The sequence below is a fragment of the Hyaena hyaena genome, unplaced genomic scaffold (genome assembly GCF_003009895.1).
Source record: "Hyaena hyaena isolate Hyena2069 unplaced genomic scaffold, ASM300989v1 scaffold_704, whole genome shotgun sequence".
In the NCBI taxonomy this organism is placed as follows: domain Eukaryota; kingdom Metazoa; phylum Chordata; class Mammalia; order Carnivora; family Hyaenidae; genus Hyaena; species Hyaena hyaena.
In genome coordinates this window covers 556651-581183 of record NW_024081336.1, presented here as the reverse complement: position 1 = coordinate 581183, position 24533 = coordinate 556651, and the positions used below count along the sequence as shown (strand labels likewise).

The 24533-nt window shown below is 34.8% G+C and overlaps 1 protein-coding gene across 1 annotated transcript in view; it reads left to right on the top strand.

The window, feature by feature from the left end:
• The first annotated feature begins 1488 nt into the window (after nt 1-1488).
• Nucleotides 1489-24533, top strand: part of ABCD2 (ATP binding cassette subfamily D member 2) — a 60455-nt gene continuing 37410 nt past the window's right edge. Inside the window, exons 1-6 of the mRNA XM_039217665.1 lie at nt 1489-2427; nt 4225-4405; nt 14558-14679; nt 17911-18079; nt 18728-18822; nt 23085-23230. Coding sequence (XP_039073596.1) covers nt 1489-2427; nt 4225-4405; nt 14558-14679; nt 17911-18079; nt 18728-18822; nt 23085-23230 — 1652 coding nt within the window. The remainder of the gene's footprint in view (nt 2428-4224; nt 4406-14557; nt 14680-17910; nt 18080-18727; nt 18823-23084; nt 23231-24533) is intronic.

Genomic DNA, 24533 nt, shown 5'->3' with positions numbered 1-24533 from the left:
CCCAGGCTTCCAGATGACTAGAAATGTGTGTGTATGTTGTGTATGGGGGTGGATGGGGAAGAAAAAATGTTTCTGCATATTCAAGAGTATACTCATCCTTACCTTAAAAAAAGTCCCTTTATATTCTTTAAATATGCAAAATTTTGCTTAACTATTTAGCAGTTTAAGTCCTCCATTCGAGATGTAGAGAATTTGTTTAATGCTCTTGGTTTTTATCAAATAACAAAAATGGAAGTGGGAAGTAACCAGGAGATTATCTCAAAGCCCAAACAAAGCAAACAAAACAAAAGCTTGAAAAACACAAAACAAACAAAATCTCTTAAAAATAAGTAAGGTTCTGGAGAAATTATTTCTACCATCTAACTGGGGTTGGATTCCCAGATGGTTAACTTTTGATTATAGAGCCACATACCTACAAGTAACAACTATCTAAAGGACACAAGGAAGGAGATGGAAGAAGTGAAACATTGCAGTCATTTATTTCATAGTCACATTGTAAATGAATATACTCCATTGCTAAAAATAGCTGTTATGGAGTTGGAAGAATTTTATTATAAGGACAAGTAAACATAGGGATGGGAGTATAGCAAATAATTATTTTTTATACTGTAGAAGACTTCCCTCCTATTTACCAAACAAACAAACAAAACAAAACAAAAAAGACTATCCTCAAATTACAACTTGTCTAATAGGTTCTAGGATTTCATGTGGAATCACAGAAAAAAAATAAAATGACGGGGAGGGGCAGCGGCACCTAAGATCATATCTAAGTATTTGATACTTTGTTTTTTTCAGTGCCCTCCACACTTGTCACTTTCTTTTCTCTCCATTTTACATGCATTCAATACCCTTTTCGGACACTTTATTGTTGCCCTCTCGTCTCTCCTCCATTTCTCTCGTTCCATCTCCCTCATCTCGTTTTCTAGCTTTTGAAAATCTCTCCCTCTTTTTGCTCTTCCCCTTGTGGTATCCACTAAAACCTTAGAGAAGAGACGTATATCCTGAAACTTCTGTGGGTTTCTAAGTGACGCCGAGCATGCTCAGTAGCCAGGGCAGGTTTCGTCGCCAGCAGCTGCCCTGATTCGACCTCTCCAAAAATAGACATTTAACTCTTTGAACTCCTGTTTAAGGATGTAATTCGTTTTGCTCTCTCCTCATTTTCAAGGTTCAAAGAGAGGCAGCGAGGATTCCGAGGTCCCACCGCTCTCCCGGCCAATGGGGAGCCTGCGAGGGAGGAGCCTGAGGCAGCTTGGTGCAGCTTGAGCTTCTGAGAGATTCATCCCCGTAGATGCAGTGGAGTCTGAGCTCTGCTGCATCTGTCACAGCAGAACAAAATTAAAACAAAAACAAAAACAAAAACACAGAAGAGGAGAAATGCTGCAGCTTATGGGACGCTGTAGGACTTTCTGAAACATTTGCTGGGGATTCCCGCGGAGCATGATCTTTTAAAACCAATTCTGTTTGAAGCCGGTTTGGGTAACTAGGAAAATGACAAATATGCTAAATGCAGCAGCTGATCGGGTGAAATGGACCAGATCGAGTGCTGCTAAAAGGGCTGCCTGCCTGGTGGCTGCGGCATATGCTCTGAAAACACTCTATCCCGTCATTGGCAAGCGTTTAAAGCAATCTGGCCACAGGAAGAAAAAAGAAGCAGTTTACCCGGCTGCAGAGAACAGAGAAATACTGCATTGCACCGAGACCACTTGTAAAAAACCTTGTCCTGGAGTGAATGCAGATTTTTTCAAACAGCTACTAGAACTTCGTAAAATTCTCTTTCCAAAACTTGTGACCACTGAAACAGGCTGGCTCTGCCTTCACTCAGTGGCTCTAATCTCAAGAACCTTTCTATCTATCTATGTGGCTGGTCTGGATGGAAAAATCGTGAAAAGCATTGTGGAAAAGAAGCCTCGGACTTTCATCATCAAATTAATCAAGTGGCTTATGATTGCCATCCCTGCCACCTTTGTTAACAGTGCAATAAGGTACCTGGAGTGCAAATTGGCTTTGGCCTTCAGAACTCGCCTGGTAGACCATGCCTATGAAACCTATTTTACAAACCAGACTTATTATAAGGTGATCAATATGGATGGGAGGCTGGCAAACCCTGACCAGTCTCTTACTGAGGATATTATGATGTTCTCCCAGTCTGTGGCTCACTTGTACTCCAATCTGACCAAGCCTATTTTAGATGTAATCCTGACCTCCTATACGCTTATCCAGACTGCTACATCCAGAGGAGCGAGCCCAATTGGGCCCACCCTATTGGCAGGACTTGTGGTATATGCCACTGCTAAAGTTTTGAAAGCCTGCTCTCCCAAATTTGGTAAATTGGTGGCTGAAGAAGCTCACAGAAAAGGCTATTTGCGGTATGTGCACTCCAGAATTATAGCCAATGTTGAAGAAATTGCCTTTTACAGAGGACATAAGGTAAGATAGAAATTAAGGTGATGGGTGAAATGTGAGACTTTCCAGCTGCCACTGCAGTGCTAGATACCATCTGTTGTGCTCTCGGTGGACCCACTTCTTTAGCGTTTTAGATTTCTATGACGTCTAAACCTGTATTGAAGTATATGCTCCCCCACTTTTAGGAGGATTAGGAGGTACTTAACAGAGGATCAGGGGGGAGGAAAAGGGGAAAAATAGTTGGGGAGAGGGTGGGAGGCAAACCATGAGAGACTCTTGAATGCTGAGAACAAACTGAGGACTGATGGGGGTGGAGGTGCGGGAAGGGGGGTGATGGGCATGGAGGAGGGCACTTGTTGGGATGAGCACTGGGTGTTATATGGAAACCAACTTGACAATAAACTATATTTTTTAAAAAAAGTATACACTCCCTTACCTTTTAGAATTACAAGCTGTTAAAGAACTATGGAGTGCAAACTTTTTCTAAAGTTTCATAAGAATAAAATATCCAACAATCTGAAAAACAGTCTGCTTAGCCTCAGTTACCCAAATATGCTCAGAATTACCTCTAAAGCATTTTCTTAAAACTTAAATTCTAACTAGTTCTAGAGCATTAGAAGAAAATATTTGTTTGGGAACTAAGTAAACACATTTCCGTTACGATGGAAAATTTAGGATGGTATTCTTGTTGTTCTTTTGTTTTTCAAGAAGGGAAAAATAACCCAAGGCTTTCACATGAAAGACAAGTTTGACAGTTTTGCATGTCTGGTCAATGGAGTGACCTCAGTCCTAAGAATCGCAGGAGAATGTGTCTCACAAATTGCATTTGCATTACTATTAGTTGATGTTCAGTACCATATTTTAACACAAGTAAAACGAGGCATTGAAGTGAAATGTTGTCTAGCTTTCAGGGAAAAGCTAAGGTTAGAGAAGAAATGAGGATGAGAAAAGGAGTTACAGAATGTTATTTTTAAATATTAAAGATTTTCAACATGAAGCAGATCCCTAAAATAGTTAGCCTAATTACATAAGCTGGCAGTGCATTAAAGTAACTTCAGAATATTAAGTATGATGGAAATTTTTAAGGTGATGAATCTGAAATCTTAACATAAACGACTTCACAAATGAAATATTAAGGAATCCTAAAGTTGAAAATGATATTTTAATTACCAAGCAGCAATAATTTTGAAGCATCAATTATCAAAATACTTCTAAAGTAGTAGCAACCGGAAGAAGAAATTTTAAAGCAAATTTAGGACTTCTACTCCCACTTGAAAATTGGTCTCATGCATTATATTAATTATACTGATCCATCATTCCTCTTGAATCATTGAACTCAGTGATGTAAATTATAGCATGCTGTAGGCTTCTTGAATTTAAAACAAAAATCCAGTAAGTTGAGTTAGTTCAAAAATGGAGTCTAATTACACATATATGTGTCACATCTTTATTTTTATGTATTTTTGGTGTGATCAAGAAATATAAGGTTCTTACATTGCGTAGTCATGTCTTACGGGATATGATTTAATTTTAATACCAAATATATGATTTTGAAATAATAATTATAAATCTGTTATATGTATTTTATACTTAATATTCTATTGACTGAGTATCATGTTTTTTTTTAATAATGCAGGTGTGACCAAAATTAAAAAATAATGAGTAATTCTGATACTGATCTATATTTATTGGTTGTTAGAATCATGGATAATAACATACTAAGTAAAACAAAATAATATGTACTTATCTTTTTAAAAAGTCCTCAAACATTTCATTTTATAGCTCATTCTGGGCTAATTCTTATTCTTTTTCCCTCCATAGGTAGAAATGAAGCAACTCCAGAAAAGTTACAAAGCTTTAGCAGATCAAATGAACCTCATTTTATCCAAACGTTTGTGGTACATCATGATAGAGCAATTCTTGATGAAGTATGTTTGGAGCAGCAGTGGACTGATTATGGTGGCTGTACCTATTATCACTGCAACTGGCTTTGCAGATGGTGGTAATGACATTTATGCTCAATCTCAAGTATATGTTTAAGATTGTTTCTCTTGAAGGTGTCACTGCTGGTTTTGTGTGAGTGAAACTGTGTATTCAGTCATTATTCTACAGTCATTATTAGTCAGAAACAATGGCAGACTTTGCAACAACCAGTAATAAGACCAGCAGTATGAAAAAAAAAAAAAAGAAGAAGAAGTGTCTCAAAACACCTTTCTAGTTCTGAGATATATCAGAGATCTCTGATGCAGTATTTCTGGGAGTTGACCTTGAGCAATTTTAATTATTCTGCCTAATACAAAATGATTCCCTCATTTGCATTTAAAGTCAAAGCAAATTAATACCTTCAAAAAGTATATAATACAAGTTCTCCCCATGTGTTATAAACTGCAGTTCTGCATACCCTATACGTTTAGTCTATAAATATTCTATAGCTGGATTAGCCCTGACTTGTGATTTGAAGAAGTGTGACTACATGAAAGAACCAGGAATATTGTTTCAAGGAGTGCTTCATGCCATAGAACAAGGTCTTCTCTACTTGTAGGTAATATAGATAATTTCCCAGGTAGCATGATTTAGTGGCATTGTGAAAGTAGGGATTGGCTAGATGCAGGCATCTAATTCTATTCTATCACCATCTCAATGGTTTCTACCAACATTTTCATCCTTTGGAATTAAGTAAAAAAGATTAGGGCAAGAAGGACAACATTAAAATGTTGTATAATACCTAAGGTGGGAGTTTGGGTTGTAATTGGCAGGGACAGTAGGGAATTAATTAAAGAAGCATCATTTTCTGCTCTTCCTCTGATATAAAATATTCCCCTTCCTCTTTAAAAATCACTGGACCAAAATTGGCCTTGGTGTTGAAGGCACTAGAGAAAAGCATGGGCTTTTAGTAAGACAACTGTTGGCTTTCCCTCTTCTTGTCTGTATCCTTAGTCATGTAAATTAAACATTCTTAAACTCAATTTCCTCATCTATAAAATGAAAATCAGAAAGACTACTTGAGAGAATTGTGAGCCTTTAGTAAAATGTTTTTACAGTACATAGCATACTCTTGAAGTTTTTGATACATGGTGAAAATTATTACATAGAAAACAAAAGGCAACACTAAGAATAATGTAATTCAAACTGTATTAAAGTTATTTTTGGTATAGAATTGAGAATCAATAGTTATTTGTTGGAAGTCATCTAATAAAAACACGTACAAAATTACCTTTTTAAAAATGTTTTGAAACAGTGCTTCAATACTTTAACCAATTCTTACAAAAATATTTGTCAAATATGGGTCATTCTTAACCTAAAATTGTTCACTTGGTAAATTAAGATTTGTCATTTACTTGTGATGAGTGCTATACATATAACAAATATGCTCCACAATTTAACTATCTAATAGCCAGTGTATTTAGGCTGCTAAGGAAACTGACTTTTATCCATTTAAAAATTTTATTTTTTTAAATTATTTTAATAAGTTTATATTGAAAAAGGTATAGTTAGTAATAATATTTATAGACTTAGTCCTTCCGTAATGAAATAAAATAATTACTTTTCAAAAGAGTATTAGAGAAAAAAGACACTTAAAAACCTATGGTCTTAAGATTAGTTTTACTAAGAAACTGATAAAATTATCAGATATATGTATTGGGTCTCTTTAAATTTATGGGTATTTTTAAGGTTTCATATATAATGCATATTAGAGACAACCCCAATAAGATGATGGTGTAGTTCTGTTAGTCCTTAGAAGCATTGGTCTTATTAGAAAACCCTGGAGTATTCAACAAAGAACAGAGAATGTGCAGCTATTAATGGTGACAAATTAACCCCACAGAGACCAGTTAGAAGTAAACAATGTATGCAAAGAATTCAACAACCTTACTTTTATAGGTGATGTAACAAATCCTATAAATTCTGAAAATACTTTGTTAAACTAAAGAAACATCAAATTTTTAAATAGAAATTATGATAATGATTACATTTATGCAGATAAACAAAGTAATTCTTAAAGCTTCTTTTCAAAATTTTTAAAAGCTTTTTTAGTTTTCAGACAGAGAGAGACAGAGCATGAGTGGGGGAGGGGCAGAGAGAGAAGGAGACACAGAACCAAAGCAGGCTCTAGGCTCCAAGCTGTCAGCACAGAGCCCAATGCGGGGCTTGAACTCACAAACTGTGAGATCATGTCCTGAGCAGAAGTCTGACGCTTAACCTATTGGGCATCCAGGAGCCCCTTAAAGCTGCTTCTTTCTTTCTTTCTTTTTTAATGTTTTTTATTTATTTCTGAGAGAGAGAGAGAGAGAGAGAGAGACAGCATGAGCAGGGGCGGGTCAGAGAGAGAGGGAGACACAGAATCCAAAACAGACTCCAGGCTCTGAGCTGGCTGTCAGCTCAGGCTCTGCCCCACGCGGGGCTTGAACCCATGGGCAGTGAGATTGTGACCTGAGCCGAAGTCGGACGCTTAACCGACTGAGACACCCAGGCACCCCTTAAAGCTTTTCAAAAGAAAATTTTATACAAAGAGAAGCAATATGATGATTAAATAGAAAAAAATGAGATCATATGTCAACATTATAAGAGTATGCTTCAATATTTTCTGTTACTTCTAAAGTTACTGTATGTATACTTATAATGTTTATATGTATACTTTTACTAAATATATTTGACCTACAATGATTTAATACATGAAAATATTAGTTTACCATTTTACTCAGACAAAATTATTTATTTATTTATTTTAATATTTATCTATTTTTGAGAGTGAGAGTGGGGGATAGTCAGAGAGAGAGGGAGACACAGAATCTGAAGCAGGCTCCAGACTCTGAGCTGTCAGCATAGAGCCCAACACAGGGCTCGAACTCATGAACTATGAGTTATGACCTGGGCCAAAGTTGGATGCTTAACTGACTTAGCCACCCAGGCACCCCTATTTATTTACTTTTTTTAGATAATGATATGTCTTTGAGGCTTTAGGTCTTGGAATTACATACCCTATGTTCTAATCTTATCTTTAATCTTAATTTACACTTATGCCTTGCATTACCCTTTATGTTAGAGATGAATTAAGCCCATGGTACTGTATATTTTAGGACAAAAACACATGGAAAGAAATGGGTGAATAAGAGAGGAATGGCAGGGGTACCTGGGTGTCTCAGGTGGCTCTTGATTTCAACTCACATCATGATCTCAGTGTTCATGGGATCAAGCCCTGTATTGGGCTCTATGGGCTGACAGCACAGAGCCTGCTTGGTATTCTCTCTCTTCTTCTCTCTACCCCTCTCTCACTCACTTGCATTCTCTCTTTCTCTCTCAAAATAAATAAATCAATTTTTATAAAAAGAGAGGAATGACAAAGAGAAAAGGAGAAAATGTAGAATAAAGAAAAGAAAGAGAATAGATTGAAGAAAGAAGCAGGCCACTGTTCAAATTTTGACTCTGCTATTTAATACTTATCCATCCTTGAGAAAGTTACATAAGCTTTCTATGTCCCAATTTTCCCATGTTAACTATAGGGGTAAGAATATATATCTTACGGAATTGTTATGAAACTATCTATAACGTATTTAATGTGCTTTGAAACAGTCCTTGGCAAATAGTAAAAACTTAGGTAGAAGCAATTGTTAATATTTATTATATTCATAACATGTGGGCACTGGAGTTTGCTTTTCTGGGTTCAAATGCTGGCTCTTTTGCTTACTAAATAAGGTTGTGACTAGGGGCAAATCATTTAACTTTTTTGTGCTTCAATTTTTTCATTTACAAAATGGGGGAAATTATAGCAGGGTTGTTACAAGGATTAAAACTGATATATTTAAAACTTAGAATAGTCCCTGCCTCATAAGAAATGCTCAATAGATGTTGGCTGGCATGGTTATCATAGTTAAAGGAACAAAGCGTTTGAAAATGATTAGGAAATCAGAAGTATAGGAGCATGCATAATTTTTCTTTTTTTTCTTTTTTTGGAGGAGAAAAGGAAAATAGTTCTATAGTAGTTTTGGCATACCATTTACTTACAACTTTAAGTGAAATCTTATGTGAAGGACAGGATCATGTTTATTTCAAGTTCCCATTACAAAATTGCATCTGGAATCATGCCATTCTCACATCAGAAGAGGAGCTTCCATATCATCTATTCCAGAGCCCCAAGATTGCCTACGGTCGCACAGATGGCTAGTGGAAACACTAAGGATGGAAGACACTTCATAATTCCTAGTGCACTGTGCTTTCCCCCTTCTCCATGTGGCCTCCATATTAACTATATTGGCTCTCACTCTAGAAAGGATTTAACTCAGTTTGACACTAAGTAATCATGTGACCAAATGGTTGGAAAAGAGACACTGATATAGTTAATTATGTATATTTTCTATTTTATTTTTTAGAGGATATTACTCCCTTTATTTTGTATCAAGAGAGAGATTGAAATGATATGAAGAAAATGGTTTCCAGAGAGCCATCATCTCAATTTTTTTTATTTTAACTTCCGGTGTAGTTAAACACAGTGTTACATTAGTTTCAGGTGTACAATATTGTGATTCAACAGTTCCATACCTCACCCAGGGCTTATTATGACAAGCGCTCTCCTTAATCCCCAGCATCTATTTCACCCATGACTCCCATCTACCTCCCCTCTGGTAACCATCAGTTTGTTCTCTATGGTTAAGAGTTTGTTTCTTAGTTTCTCTCTCTCTCTCTCTCTCTCTCTCTTTTCCTTTGCTCATTTGTTTAATTTCTTAAATTCCACATATGAGTGAAATCATATGGTATTTGTCCTTCTCTGACTTATTTCGCTTTGCATTATACACTCTAGCTCCATCTGTATTGTTACAAATGGCAGGATTTCATTCTTTACTTATGGCTGAATAGTATTCCATTGTGTGTACATACCACATCTTCTTTATCCAGTCATTAATCAATGGATACTTGGGCTGCTTCCACAATTTGGCTATAGTAAATAATGCTGCTATAAACATAGAAAGGCGTGTATCCTTTTGAATTAGTTCCTTTGTATTCTTTGGGTAAATACCCAGAAGTACGATTACTGGGTTATAGAGTACTTCTATTTTCAAGTTTTTGAGAAACCTCCATACTGGTGTCCATTGTGGCTGCACAAGTTTTCATTCCCAACAATAGTATTAAGAGGGTTTCTTTTTCTCCACATCCTTGCCAACACTTGTTTCTTGTGTTTTGGATTTTAGCCATTCTGACAGGTATGACATGATATTTCATTATACTTTGGACTTGCATTTTCTCCATGATGAGTGATTTTTGAGCATCTTTTCATATGTCTGTTGGCCATCTGGTATCATCTCTCAATTTTTTAATGTCATAGGCCATTTTTCTTCTGTTCATATCAAGAACAGTTCTGGGCAAAGCCAAAGAAAGCTACTTTAGGTATCTCTTGTCAGGCTTTTCACAGGCATATAACAGGGAAGAAAGCATCTAAGCCACTAGCACTACCAATAGTATCTGCCTATTGGTGGTCTGCTAGCGTAAGGTGCACATCAGAAGTAGTAACCAACAGACACTCTCTTAAGAATGGAACTAAACTCTATCATCACTTAGTAACATGGGTGATGATTTTTATTCTTAAAGTGTACCTCCAACAAAATCATACTTATAACTCCTGCTGTGTTAGGTCTCATATTCTAATGTCGAATTACTGGAATATAATTTTATATTATGGGTCAATTTGGATCTAATTCCTCTCCTGTTGACTAATTTATTGTAACAGTAATTATCAAAACATATGAAAGACATACTTTTTAGCTGTAATTAGCTATGCCTATTACATAGCTATAATTTTTAAAGTATAACATACATGCAATAAAGGACACAGTCATTAGTGTACTACTCAGTGAACTGACACAAAGTTAACACATATACATCATTACCACTCACAAGAAATAGAAACTCACCTGCATCCCAGAATTTCCCATGCTCCTTTCCAGTTTTATTCCCATCTTCAGCCCACTGTCCCCATCCCTACTTACTCCTGTTCCCAGTATGCCTCAGTAAAGGTTATTATTCTACTGACCATTCATTACTGTTTGCTGGGTTTGAACCTTGTATAAACAGTATCATACAGTACACAGGAGATTGCTAGTTGCTCCACATCTTTGTCAATGTTTGATGTCAGTCTTTTTCATTTTAGGCATAGTGATAAATCATGGTGGCCTTTAACTTGCATTTCTCTAATGACTAATGAGATTAAGCACTTTTTATTTGTTTATCAGCCATTTGAATAGCTTTTTTTGGATAGCTTTTCTTAAAAAAACTTTTTAATGTTTATTTTTGAGAGAGAGAGCGAGAGCAAGCACGAGTGGGGGAGGGGCAGAGAGAGAGGGAGACAGAATCTGAAGCAGGCTCCAGGCTTTGAGCTGTGAGCACAGAGCCCGACACAGGACTCAGTCTCACAAACCACGAGATCATGACCTGAGACGAAGTCGGACGCCTAACCAACTGAGCCACCCAGGTGCCCCAGATAGCTTTTCTTATGAAGTGTCAGTACGTTTTTTGCTCACTTTTAAATTGGCTTATCTGTTTTCTTATTGATTCGTAAAAGCTCTTATGTACTGTATAATGTGACTTTTGTCAGACATACACTTACACAATCTTATATCTTTCCCCACTCTATTCTTAACATTTTCAGTCTCTTAACAGTGTATAAGAGAAGTTCATAATTTTAGCAGTTTGGTTTATCAATCATTTTTATGTGTGGTTAGTGGTTTTATGTCCTATTCAAGAAATATTTGCCTAATCCAAGGCCATGAAGATATTCTATTTTATCTTCTAGAAATTTATTGGTTTTTCATTTCACATTGAAATCTTCAACCCAATTAGAATTGATCTTTATATACAGTGTGAAGCAGGGAAAGACCATAAGATTTTGCTGAGATTTCTCAACGTGATAAAGATAAACTGCAAATGAAGTGAAATAAACTCAAATTATAAGTCCAGAGAGAAAAGTACAGAGGAATAACATACATTTTTAATTTTTAAAAAATTAATAGACTTGGGGTGCCTCCATGACTCAGCCAGTTTAGCATCTGATTCTTGATCTCAGCTCTGGTCTGGATCTCAGGTTTGTGAGTTCAAGCCCTCCTTTGAGGCTCTATGCTGGACATGAAGCCTACTTAACTAAGTTAAGAGACTTGATTTTCTTTGAGCAGTTTTAGATCTACAGAAAAATTGAGCAGAAAGGACAAAGAGTTCCAAATAAATATCTCCTTTCTCTCACAGCTTTCCCTATTATTTACATCCTGTATTAGTGTGATACATTTGTTACAACTGATGAACCAATATGCACACATTATTAACTGAAGTTTACTTAGGGTTTATTCTTTGCATTGTACAGTGTAGGGGTTTTGACAAGTGCATCATGACATAACCTTAGTTTTTAAATTTTTTCTCATCTTTCCAGTGAATAACAACAGATGTTATCATCTTTCAATATATACTTTTTATTAGCAGAGCTGAAAGATTGCACTAAACTGAGCAGATACAATGTTAAATATTACATCCTTAAATGAGAAATATTTGACAAAATATTTAAACTATTTGGTGAGGAAAATAGAATGACCTATGATACAAAATACGTGAGTGCCTTAGGTCATGAATTTATATTCTGACACTAGAGAATTTGGCTTTTTCATAGAAGTTATGCAATTGGCTGTTGTATGCATGACAAATACTACTGGCACAGTCCTCATCGTACCTGCCAAAAAGCAACCAATAGAATAAAAGTGAAATGAAATCTGTCCACAGCTATTTGTAATTTTGTTGCTAAAAGCATGAAGAAAACCCAGTAAGCACTAATCTGCCAAAGCAACATGGAAAGTACCATGTCATTTCAAGCACAAGTCCATCTGTGCTAGTGTTTTTCCTTCTTAACAGAGACTGTTGATGAAAGCTGCTACTCAAACCCCTTTTAACCCAAATTCATAAAACTCCATAATTATTTTAGATCATCAGCCAGATTCTCTATGAGCCAAAACTATTCTTAGAACGTTAACGGAATAGCAATTCATTATTGTGGTAGCTTGCTGAGAATCCTTCCATAATTTTTTTTTTGTGGCTATCTAAAGTTTACCACACATTTAAATGTGTTAAGAATATCTACATTCTGTTCCCAGTCTAGTTATCCAGTCACATCCCTCACTCCTCACTTCTAACAGCACTTATTGCCTTTCTTTTCACATTCTTCAAGGACTCTAACTTCAAGAGAACTAACAGTAGTTCTATGGAGCAGCGGTTAACAGTAGGGCCAGGAGGGACCATATTGGATTATTATAAAATGTCTCCAGGAATACATGATGATTCTGATATTCAAGTGAAATCTGTGCCTGACAACACCCATACTGTGACCTGATGACTGTATCATCCAATTGGCATTGCTTGAAATTTCCCTTCTCTGTGCCATTACTTATGCTGTGCTTGTGATTTATTAATTCTATGTAGTCTTCAAGGCCTCTGTCACAGTCTGCTCCTCCATGAAACATTTCCTGTGTCTTGCAGGAAGAACTGATTTTTGCCTTGTCCAAACACCTCACATTAACTCTTGTCATAGGCTGCCCTGCATAGTTATTTAGGAACTTGTCTTCTCTCTCCTACCAAACTAAGTCCCCTAAGGAAAGAGTCTAAAAATCACATTTATCCTTGCATGTCTTATAATACTGTGCCTAATTTCTTACAATCTAGTTGTTTAGTAAATATCTGCTGAGTGAATTTTACCTTATGCATAGAACCCTTTCATAGTCAGCTAGAGCTATTTATGAGCAAGTAAACGTAAAAGTATCTCGTAGTGCTAGCAGGGCACAACTTGTATATTTAGACTGTTGTAGGAAAAAAACACCAAAAAACAAACAAACAAAAAAAACCCTTTGAGATAAACCGTAGAGAAATATATATCAAAATGGGCCTATGACTATTTATATCATTCTAATATATCTTTCATTAATTTACAGTATTTAATTTAGAACTTTGGAGATAATTTATAGAGGAACCATATTGAGAATCCTATTGATGGGAAGTTTAAAGTAATGACTGGGGAGAATAATTTAGAAGAATAAGACTAAATTGAGTACACATGCAGTAATAACCAGAGAAAGTAGTAACAGCTAACATTTAGAGCACTTATTAGAAGCCATGGATTAGGCTAATACTTCATTTGTATTTCACCTTTAAACCACACAGCAATCCTTTGAGATACAATTATTTAAGATACTAGTATTAATTCCTTCATTTGCACATGAGAAAATAGGCATGAACAAGATCATTGGCTTGTTTTATTTCTCTCACCATTTGTCAATAAGTAGTAAAGCCTGATTCAAACCTAGCCTAACTCCTACTCTTCACCGTAATTCTGCATTGACAGTAATTTAGGATGTTCATCCATCTATTCATTTATTCATCCATGCATTTAATACACATTGAGATGTACTGTGTTCTGGACACTCTGGTGAGTACTGGGAATAAAGAATAAAAAATAACCTTGACTCTTACGGAGCTTATAATTAGAAAAGGCAGACGAGGGTTTCAAGGGAAATATGTCTTAAAGAGTTGACTTTCTTAAAGAAAGAGCTAGGCAAAAAAGGAAGGGATGTATATTAAGTATATATACTAATGGTATATACACCTTTTCAGAAGAAATAGAATATGCAAATACCAAAGGATAAACAGAATTTTGTGTTTGGGGTGAATGAAATATTGTATGTTTGAGATGCTGTAGGTACAGTTTGGGTGAAACAGATAAACTGAGTCTAGATTATGAAGATAAGCTAATCTGCATTTCTATTGAAGGAACCACACTAGAAATATTTGCTTACATTCCAGTTATTAGTAGTTTATTGGCCAAATCACTGGTATTTTATTGCCTAACTGTAAGAAGGGCAAAATGTTGAATTTGGAAAGGGTTGAAAAAATGCTAAGTGAAAACAGTCTTAATTGGTAATTTCATTGTTCTAACTCTCTCCTAAAAAGATAGTAAAACAAAAGGAAGCTTTAAATAAAATCTGGTATAAATACTGTATTTGCAGTAATTCATTAAATTTCTAGAAAATTGCTGATACTAATGAAAAATTTACATGTGGGTTTTTTAGTCCCCATTTCATTTGTAAAAATAAAATAGTTACTTGAAAAACTCAATAGTTTTGTAATTTGCTTTTAGATCTGGAGGATGGCCAAAAACAAGCTATGGTTAGTGAACGGACAGAAGCTTTTACTACTGCTCGAAATTTACTGGCCTCTGGAGCTGATGCTATTGAAAGGATTATGTCTTCATACAAAGAGGTACACGGCATTTCTTGTCAATTTGAGTAAAAAAAAATATTTGAAAATCAAGAAAAATGTAAATTATCAGATAAACTTAGCATTATGGAAACATCTTTTCTCCACTAATAATTCCTAAAGTATAATCAAGATAAAGGGCAGTAATTCCCAAGTGTCTTGTTGTTAATACTCTTTGATTCTTACACTCTCAATTGAAACTCCCCTTTTGAGGTGTATAGTATTCTGTACTTCTGGGTTTTTAAAAAATGTTTATTTGTTTATTTTGAGAGAGAGTGCAAGTAAGTGCACCAGGAGAGGAGTGGCAGAGAGAGAGGGAGAGCAAGAATCCCAAGCAGCCTCAGCCCTGTCAGTGGGAGCCCAACTTGCGGGCTTGATCTCAAGAACGGTGAGATCATGACCTGAGCCCAAATCAAGAGTGGGGCACTCAACCAGCTGAGCCACACACATGCCCTTAACATGACATATTTATTTAAAAATTTTTAAAAAGCCTAATTAGGTATGGATTCTGGAACCAGAGCACCTACATTTAAAAGGTTGCTTTGATATTTACAAACTATGTGAACTTGATCAAGTTCCTCAACCTGTCTGTATTTGTTTCTTCTTCTGTAAAGTGGAGATAATGAAAGTTGGGTTGTTGAGTCAATATATGTAGGATATTTAAAACAACAGGGGTGCCTGAGTGGCTCAGTCAGGTAAGCATCCAAGCTTTGGCTCAGGTCATGATCTCATGGTTCCTGAGTTTGAAACCTGCATGGGGCTTTTGCTGACAGCTCGGAGCCTGGAGCCTGCTTTGGATTCTGTGTCTCCCTCTCTTTCTCTCTGTCCCTCCCCCACTCACTCTTTGTCTCTCTCTCAAAACTAAATAGACATTAAAAAAATCATCATCATTATAAAAGTAACACATATTTAGGAATTCAATCACTGCTAGTGGATAATATTATTTATATACATTGCAAACTTTTACTCATCCTTTGTGACAAGTCAAGCCTCACCAATCACGTAAAAAACTCTCTTGTGATTCCACCTTCTTCCCCACCTTACCTGCAGAGTCTGGGTCTTTCTTCTCCGTGTCCCAGTAAATCTGGTGCTTTACCACATGACAGCTGTCTATCTCCTCACCATACCCTGAGTGGAAGGCAGCAATCTACTCATCTTTCATTCCTAATCATTTTAATACTTGGAATATTGTATGTGGTCAAGAAATACTTGCTGAAAGAATGATAGTAAACCTGCAGATATCACAGGGTTAAAATTAGAAATTATTTATTTCAGATAATTATATAATATTCCCATGGCCAATCATTTTCAGCATTAATTTATTCTTGTGGCTTTTGTATCAATATGAATCACCAGACCAATATTATAAATTTATCTGCTTATTAAATCAACCTTGAATAGACCATATAAAAGAGTAATGACGTTTGTGATTTACTGACAAAAGTTTTCAATGTCATTCAACAACTGACTTACTGAAATGGATTTTTTTTAAAAAGTAAAACCAATTGTTTAGGGCCACATACCAAAACAATTCAGCTTTAAATTTTTTTTCCAAATACTAATTTTGATAATCTGTATATAGTTTTTAAGATAGGTTTTTTGATGTAATAAATCATTTACTAAAGTTAAATGACAAACCAAAAATTTACCCATCTCATATTAAAATACTTTGCTACATAACTCACAGAAACTGACTAGTCTTTTCTATATTGTATCCAATACAAGAAATAATTTCATTTTGCTTAATTTTCCCTGAATATACTTGGGATCATAGTATGTTCATGTCTAAAGAATTTTACACATGCAAGCACCATGCATTCTCTCTGCTGGTTCCAGAGGAGACAAGATTCCTTTCTAGAATGAGTCCTAGGGCAAACTCCCTGCCTTGTATCCCAAAGTGATTTGTCAACAGTCATATTCTCACTCTGCCCACTCCACTCTGCATCCTAGTATATTAACTCACTGCCTCCTGCCTTTCTCTAACCCGCACATTTCGTTTTGGATTTTTTTCCTCTATACAAATACATTTACCTGAGTTTCTTTTGAATCTGTATGTTGTTAATTCTTAGCTGTTTTCCTCCACTTGGGAACTCAAGGAATTCTTCTAGATAACATTTTAGAAATTACCGCTTACTTGGTTACAACATTAATATACAGAATTGAAGTACTAAATACAGACCTCTCATACAGTAGAGACATGTAGTGGAAGGCTACTGATAACTACACATACTCATTTATGGCTTAGGCTTTGCACACACATAAATCTTACACAAATGTCAGCATTGTGGTGTTATTCCACAATTTATTAGTGACATGCCTTGCTTATTGGTGCCAATTTCCTAGTAAATATTCCCATAAGGGAATGGCTTTTGTGCGTTTCTTTTCACTGAGAAAGATGGTCTTGACATGAGATGAATCACCTTTCACATTACCCTGATAACAAGGTGCTCTTTTAATAGAAAAACAGCAGGAGATTCAACCTAAATTGGACAACTGGCAGAGTAAGAGCAAGATACCATTTTACTGAGCCTCAGGGACTAAAACAGAGATTTATCTCATTTTTAATCTCACCCAGAATAAAAGTCAGATTTAATGTTTTTCTTTGGGCATGTAAATCATGTTTGGCTTGAAAAGAAGCTGGTTTGTGAGATTTGGACTGAAAAGGATTTGAAGCTTTTCACTCAGCTCACTTCCAGTATTGATATCTTCTGACAGTGTTTTCTTTGGCAAAGCTTAGGAATTTTGACAATCAATTTGACTCAGAAACAGTCATTGCACAATAAGGAAAAAAACCCATATTTTTCTTATATTTAAAATCTTCCATTTTAAAAAAAGATATCAAAACAAAGGATTGTTATTTCATTGAATGACATTAAGCTATTCGCAAAATTTCTAATTTTCTGGAAGTAAAATTTGTCATGTAAATAGGAGCCAAATCAGAAATTTGACTGAAATATCTTTAAGCTTCACTAACATTCTGAAATCTTTACATTTTATTTTGAACCCTGACTTGAATAATTTTTTATGGGTTTTATAACTCCAATCAAATTTACATTGACACTTTGTTATTTTGCTGCCTTTAACTGGTACTTTTTATAGTTATCAATGTATTAATTTTTCATGTATGATGAAATAAGATCCTCAACATTAAATCAAGAAGCTAATAGATCACATATTTATTTAAAAGACTATCTGGAGTATATTAACTCTATTTTGTCTCTGTGTTGATTTTAGATCACAGAATTAGCAGGCTATACTGCTCGAGTGTATAATATGTTTTGTGTCTTTGATGAAGTAAAAAGAGGCATTTATAAGAGAGCTGCTGTCATGCAAGAGTCTGAAAACCATAGCAAGAATGGAGTTGACATAGAATTACCCCTCAGTGACACACTGGAAATCAAAGGTATTAAAGCAAGTGTTTTACGTTTTCCTATTTTGAAATGTTTACTTTATCAACAGAACAAAACTTTTTAGAAGATCTCTTTTATTAGTTACCAAGAGCTAATAATTACTTATTTAGACAATTATTTCTAAGGTTAGTGTCACAATTTGAGGAGTGGTGACTAACATTACCATAAAAAATTTACGCTATTTTATTTAGCACAAATTTCTAGAATTATTTTTAGAAATTGAACATATGGCAGAATGAATTCTTTGCTTTTAAATTCAGAATTAGAGCTAACATTTTATTGTTCCTCATTAATCTATGTTTTTAAACTTAAGTTTAATTGTCACTTTTAAAAAATTGTGTTATTCCACATCTTAATTCCCATATTGCAGCACTGTGTTGTTGTTTTTTTTTTTCTGTAGGGAAGCTTAATTTAATGAAATAAGCAATTGTAAAGAATATAGCTGGGTTATATCAGATAGAGTTTATCTCATTATGCTGTCATTATGATGTTGACATTAGATTATTGTACAGTGATGTTTCTGAGAAATATTTTCCAAATATATGCGTGAGAATGTCCAAATTTACATTCAACCTTTTTTTTTTAGATGTAGATACAATATATAATAGCTTTTATAACTTAAACTATTCCTTAACTTTTAGGAAGAGTTATTGATGTGGATCATGGAATTATTTGTGAAAATGTTCCCATAATTACACCAACGGGAGAAGTGGTGGCTTCCAGGCTAAACTTCAAAGTAAGATGATATTCAAGAATCTTCTGATTGTTGCCATCACACTAATACAAAACAACTCAGAATTCATGTACCTTATGTTAAATTCTTGGAGGAGCATATGGAAAGGAGGGGAAATCAAGAAAGGTATGCATAGTGGCTCAGTTACAGAAGCAGTTCCCCAGAAAGCAAAGAGAAAGAGAAATTTGATTTCTACTGCTTTTTTACCGGGGTGAAAATCAAAATTTCTCAGTGCACTGAGGGCCCATTCAAGGTAACTTTTGGGAACAATACAAAAATTCCTCAGAAATTAATATCTGGAAATAAATTTTAATTTTTTCCTTATAGGGATTACTCAAAATATACAAGACTATGTTGAATATATGTACTAAAATATAAGGAAGAGGTCATTAGCAAATTTACTTCTGCTATAATATATTCTCTAAATATAATTTATATTTCCAATAATCACGTCTTCTATTAGCAAAAAATAATCAGAAGATTCATGGATTGGATTTTAGTTTTTAATTTTGTTGAGATTAAGAGTTGTTATTTATTGTTCTATGTCTTGATAACAAAAACCAAAAAGTAAAAATTGCTCAATAAACCTGAGGCCCTAATTTAAAGCATTGTAAAATTTAAACAAACATTTTGGAATTCAAGTACACAATAATTTACTGATAAGCATTAATGACTACAATGAAGGCATCTAAATTTACAAAGACATGATTGGACTTGGTAACAGAATTACAAACATGACAATACACATACTAATGATTTTGGCATGGACCTCAGTCTAGGTTTAATTATTAAAATTGTGCTTGCCAATGAATAAGGATGCTGGAAGATGATGAGTACTGAACATGGGGAAATTCTGTGTTAATAAATATAAGAGAAATTGTGTTTGTTTTGAGAGAGAGAATGAATAGGGGAGGGGCAGAGAGAGAATCTAAAGCAGGCTCCACATTCAGCACAGAGCCTGACTTAGAGCTTACTCCAACGACTCTGGGATCATGACCTGAGCTGAAATCAAGAGTTGGACGCTTAATCACCTAAGCCACCCAGGTGCCTGAGAAATTGTATTTAACCTTCAATTTGGTTAGGCTTTATTTTTCTATTTATAGACTTACAGAATGATTTAATTTTTTGGATCTGATATGAGTACCAATTAGGTGCTAATAATGCACCATAGTCTTAAGTAGACTTGAAATAAAATATTTGAAGAGACATATATGGAATGTTTAATTATTTATTAATGGTTTAGCAATTTATAATTTATGACTTGTTACACAGAATTTGTCAGGTTAGGTTTTATAGTATCAATTCTTGTTGTTCCATTTATTAAATAGTATTAAGGGTCTTGAATTATACCGCCTCCTAACTATGTTATTGTGGACACATCACACTCTTTCTGTAAAAAAAATTCAGGACTCAGTTTATTTTTTATATAAAATGAATTTAAAAATACTGAATCTAAGGAAATGTCATGAATTTTGAAGTTCTACAAATATATATGTTAATCTACTATACTTTATGATAATTGGCTTTGTTTATTCAGGGAGTTTAATTTAAAAAGTGTCAGATCCCTCAAATATAATAAAAATTCTGTTTCCCATGTACACATTGACAAACAGGTTTCTAGAGGAAAATGTTGTTATCCTTTTGTTAGCATTGTGGAATTAGCTATTTGGTAAGGAAAATTCAATGAATGTGGGAATTATTTTTGCTTCACACTATTTATTTAACAAAAGAAAACTTACACCAGTAAAATAATACCAATGTAGAAAAAGCTTCTATTATGACTCAAGTGTGTTAAATTCCTGAGAATTCCTAACAGAGAATGATGCTATGAAAATACTTTTTGAATATGCCTTTTGCCATGCCACATACCTTTAAAAAAATCATTTGGCAAGTATTCATGCTTTTACAAAATTAAACTTCCTTAACCCTCTCTCTAGTGAAAGAGCACAGCAAATCACAAAATTAGTTCTTTCTGGGTTCTTCCCAGGATTTTCTTCAAACTTTATTCTATCAAAATAGCTTTTCAGTTGGCTACAATTAGGTAGACAAAATATCTATAGTAAAACGTTTAGACTCAAGCTCACTCCTGTCTTACGTCCAGTGGTAGCTGCCTTCAGTGCCTGAAATGTTCTTTCTCCAGCTCTGATTGGCTGTTTCTTGTCACACAGGCTCAGCCTAAATGTTACCTTCTCAAAAAGGATTTTCCTGACCTCCCATTAAAAAGAAGCAACCCCCTCCTTGCTCGCGCGTGCGCGCGCGCACACACACGCACACACACTCCACCAACCCCACAATGCTACCATCTTTCCCACACACATCTTTCTTCTTTTGCCATTATAAAAAGTATTTATCACTACTTAATTTTTGTTCACATGTTTCCTGCCATCTTTCCCACTGGGATATAAGTTCTATGAGAACAGAAATTTGTCTTGGGTAGCACTGTATCCCTTGTGCCTGGAAAAAGGCCTGGCACATGGTAAATATTCACTCTTACTAAGGAAATGTCCAATTATTTAGACAGAATATAAATCTGAACCTTTTTTTCCCCTTTACATATACTTATTATATATATATCCCTGGCCCCTTTATCTTCACTTCCTTCTCAAGCCTTCGTTTTTCCTTCCCTTCCTTCCTCTTCCCACCACCTTCTTTCAACAAAAAGATTCCAATTTATGTTACACACAATGTGTAGACATGGAAGTGATCCCTTATACTGACATAATGCAAGTAATATAGTGTTTTTCCACCTTTGAGTTTTTGTGTTTTGTTTTTAAGTTTGTTTATTTATTTTGGTGGGGGGAAGGGCAGAGAGATAGGGAGAGAGAATTTCAAGTTGGCTCTGCACAGGCTAACAGCACAGAGTCTCAGTGCTCAATCTCAAAAACTGTGAGATTATGACCCGAGCCAAAATCAAGAGTCAGGCCTTTAACAGACTGAGCCACCCAAGTTCTCCTTCATCATTGAGTTTTAAATATGACACATTCTATATCATTGATACTTAGATATTTGTGTCCATTTTATACAAAACTATATCTACAAGCCTACAGTAGATTTCTGTCTCTCATACGTTGATGCTCTATTCACTTTAAAAAAAAATTTTAATGTTTATTTATTTTTGAGAGATAGAGACAGAATGCGAGTGGGGGAGGGGCAGAGAGAGAGATTGGGAGACACAGAATCTAAACAGCTCCAGGCTCTGAGCTAACAGCATAGAGCCTGACATAGGGCTTGAACTCGGGACTGGCGAGATCATGACCTAGGTGAAAGTTGCATGCTTAACCAACTGAGCCACCCAGGCACCCCCTATGCTGTATTCACCTTTTAATCACTGATTACAAAATATCATTTGTTACTGGAAACGTTCTTATCAGTGTTCTTAGAGCAAAATTTTAAGTGCTCTTTTTCCTTGTTTTTTACAATACCTTTTAAATACCACAGTAAGACAAATCCCTGATCCTATTGGGTGGAATGGGAACTCATGAAACTTAACTGTTTAAATTTAAATGATAAATAAGATGGAAGATTCTAAAGAGAAGCATCCAACTGATAGTGGATAAATAACTTGTGATATGTGTGTGTGTGTGTGTGTGTGTCTGTGATTTATATATATATATATATATGTATGTGTTTTAATCTATTCCTAGACATAAAACTAAATTACAGTCTTCTTGCTTTCCTCTCTCTTGGCTTGGTAAATGTATTTTCTCCATCTGTGAACAAAACAGAATTAGAATCATTTCATCTCTCTGATGAGCTTTTGTGATTGTGTAACATTTCAGACTGCTGAAGTAGAAAATTAAACTACACATCTGGATCTTAGAATAAACTTTGCTTTATAGCTAATAATTCCAACTGACAAATACAACAAAGTTGTATTTGAATTCAGTATAAATTTAGCCAAATATTAATATAAAGTCAAATTTAATATATGTTAATTTAAAATTTTATACTTTCTTATCTTCCATGTGGCTACGTTTCTACATGTGTATAGTATCTGATGACAGGACCTCAATTAAAATTTTGGAAATCCAGTGCCCATTCCAAGAAGATCCATTTCGCTTGGAGTTGGATTCTTTTATCATGCTTTTAGCATCAGAGAAAAGTCAAAGCCAAATTTGATGTTCTCAGTCTGATATTTTTTTTAATCCTTGCCAGTCCTAGGTTATCATGTGTTTGAAAATTTTTAAAGAATGAATCGCTTTTAAATACTGCCAAATGAAATCACTTTTAAATATTGCAGTGTGTAATTCTGTTTCTTACTCTAGGTACAAGAAGGAATGCATCTTTTGATAACTGGTCCCAATGGTTGTGGAAAAAGTTCTCTCTTCAGAATTTTAAGTGGGCTCTGGCCTGTGTATGAAGGAGTTCTCTATAAACCGCCTCCCCAACATATGTTCTACATTCCACAAAGGTAGGTACATATTTTATAACACAAGAACATTTCATTTTTCTTTTGAATTATATTGATTCCTTATCTTCCTCAGTTTATAATCTTTAAGCATGTTTTCACTGAGTGAAGCTATTAAGGAAATAAAAATTCAGTTATCCAAAAAGGTTTTATTATTGCTTTGATTATAACAGTTTCCAGGACAATACCACTTCTTTTTATTTCCACATCTATTTAGATATAATGAGCACTCAAAGGCTACAGATGTTAATCTCAAGAAATAGCAAGCTAGTTGAAAGAATAATTTGATTGCTTTAGTTGTCATCTTATCTCTTCTCACAGAAAAAAATAATATTTGGATTGTATACTAATCTCTTCATCAAGCTGTGTACATTCATATGTTCTAAAATTGTTCACTTATATTTTAAGAGCCAAAATAGTCTCTACTGCTGTTATGCTATATTGTTAATGATTTGAAACTATCTTAAAAATTTTTACTCTAAGAATGAGTGTAAAGTAAGCATAGAAATATTTAAAAGGAACATGGTTTCTTCTGAAGTCTTTAACCATCTTTCCTCATAAGCATTTAGAAATGTCTAAATACAAAGTCATACTAGAGAATCTGGAATATTTGTTGTAGACGAGAGGAAATGAAATTCAAAGAAGAGACACTCCTCCTCACCTTTTCCATCTGTCATCACCCTGGGTTAGGTAGAGATCACAAAGTACTTCCTCCTACGGTGTTAGAAGACTCTTCTGTGGAACCTTAAAGAGCACTTAGGCTGGAGGTATAGAACCAGAGCAAATGTAAAAGTTATATCAAGTATGGTGCCATCACATGTCTCTCTTACTCCTTTTCTTTTGTCATTAAGTGCTTGCACCTTCCTGCCCTCTGGTCTAATTTTTAGACCACATGTTATAGTTAGGCAGATAAACTTATGTGGAGTTCTTTACTTTAAAGTAAGATTTATGTTAGCAGTGGGAAGCTACTTGAAGTATAAGATAATCAAGAAATGTGTTAGCAATAAGAAAATATTGAATGTGAGCACTGTCATGAATTCTTACATTTAACACAAAATAGCTAACATCTTGTGACAGCAGAATCCTTCTCTTTCTCTAGATGCGTTAAAGTCTCTTTGGAAACCTTCTGAATCTGACAACTAAATTATCCTGCCAAAGTTTAAGTTTCAGACACTAATGTGTTAAGTAAATTGATTTTTAATGTTTTATTTTGGTTATAAGGCCTAGAATCATGAGGAAAATATTCTATCATAGAAGTCTACCCTCAATTCAAATAAGATCATATATAAAATGTGTGTATTTTAAG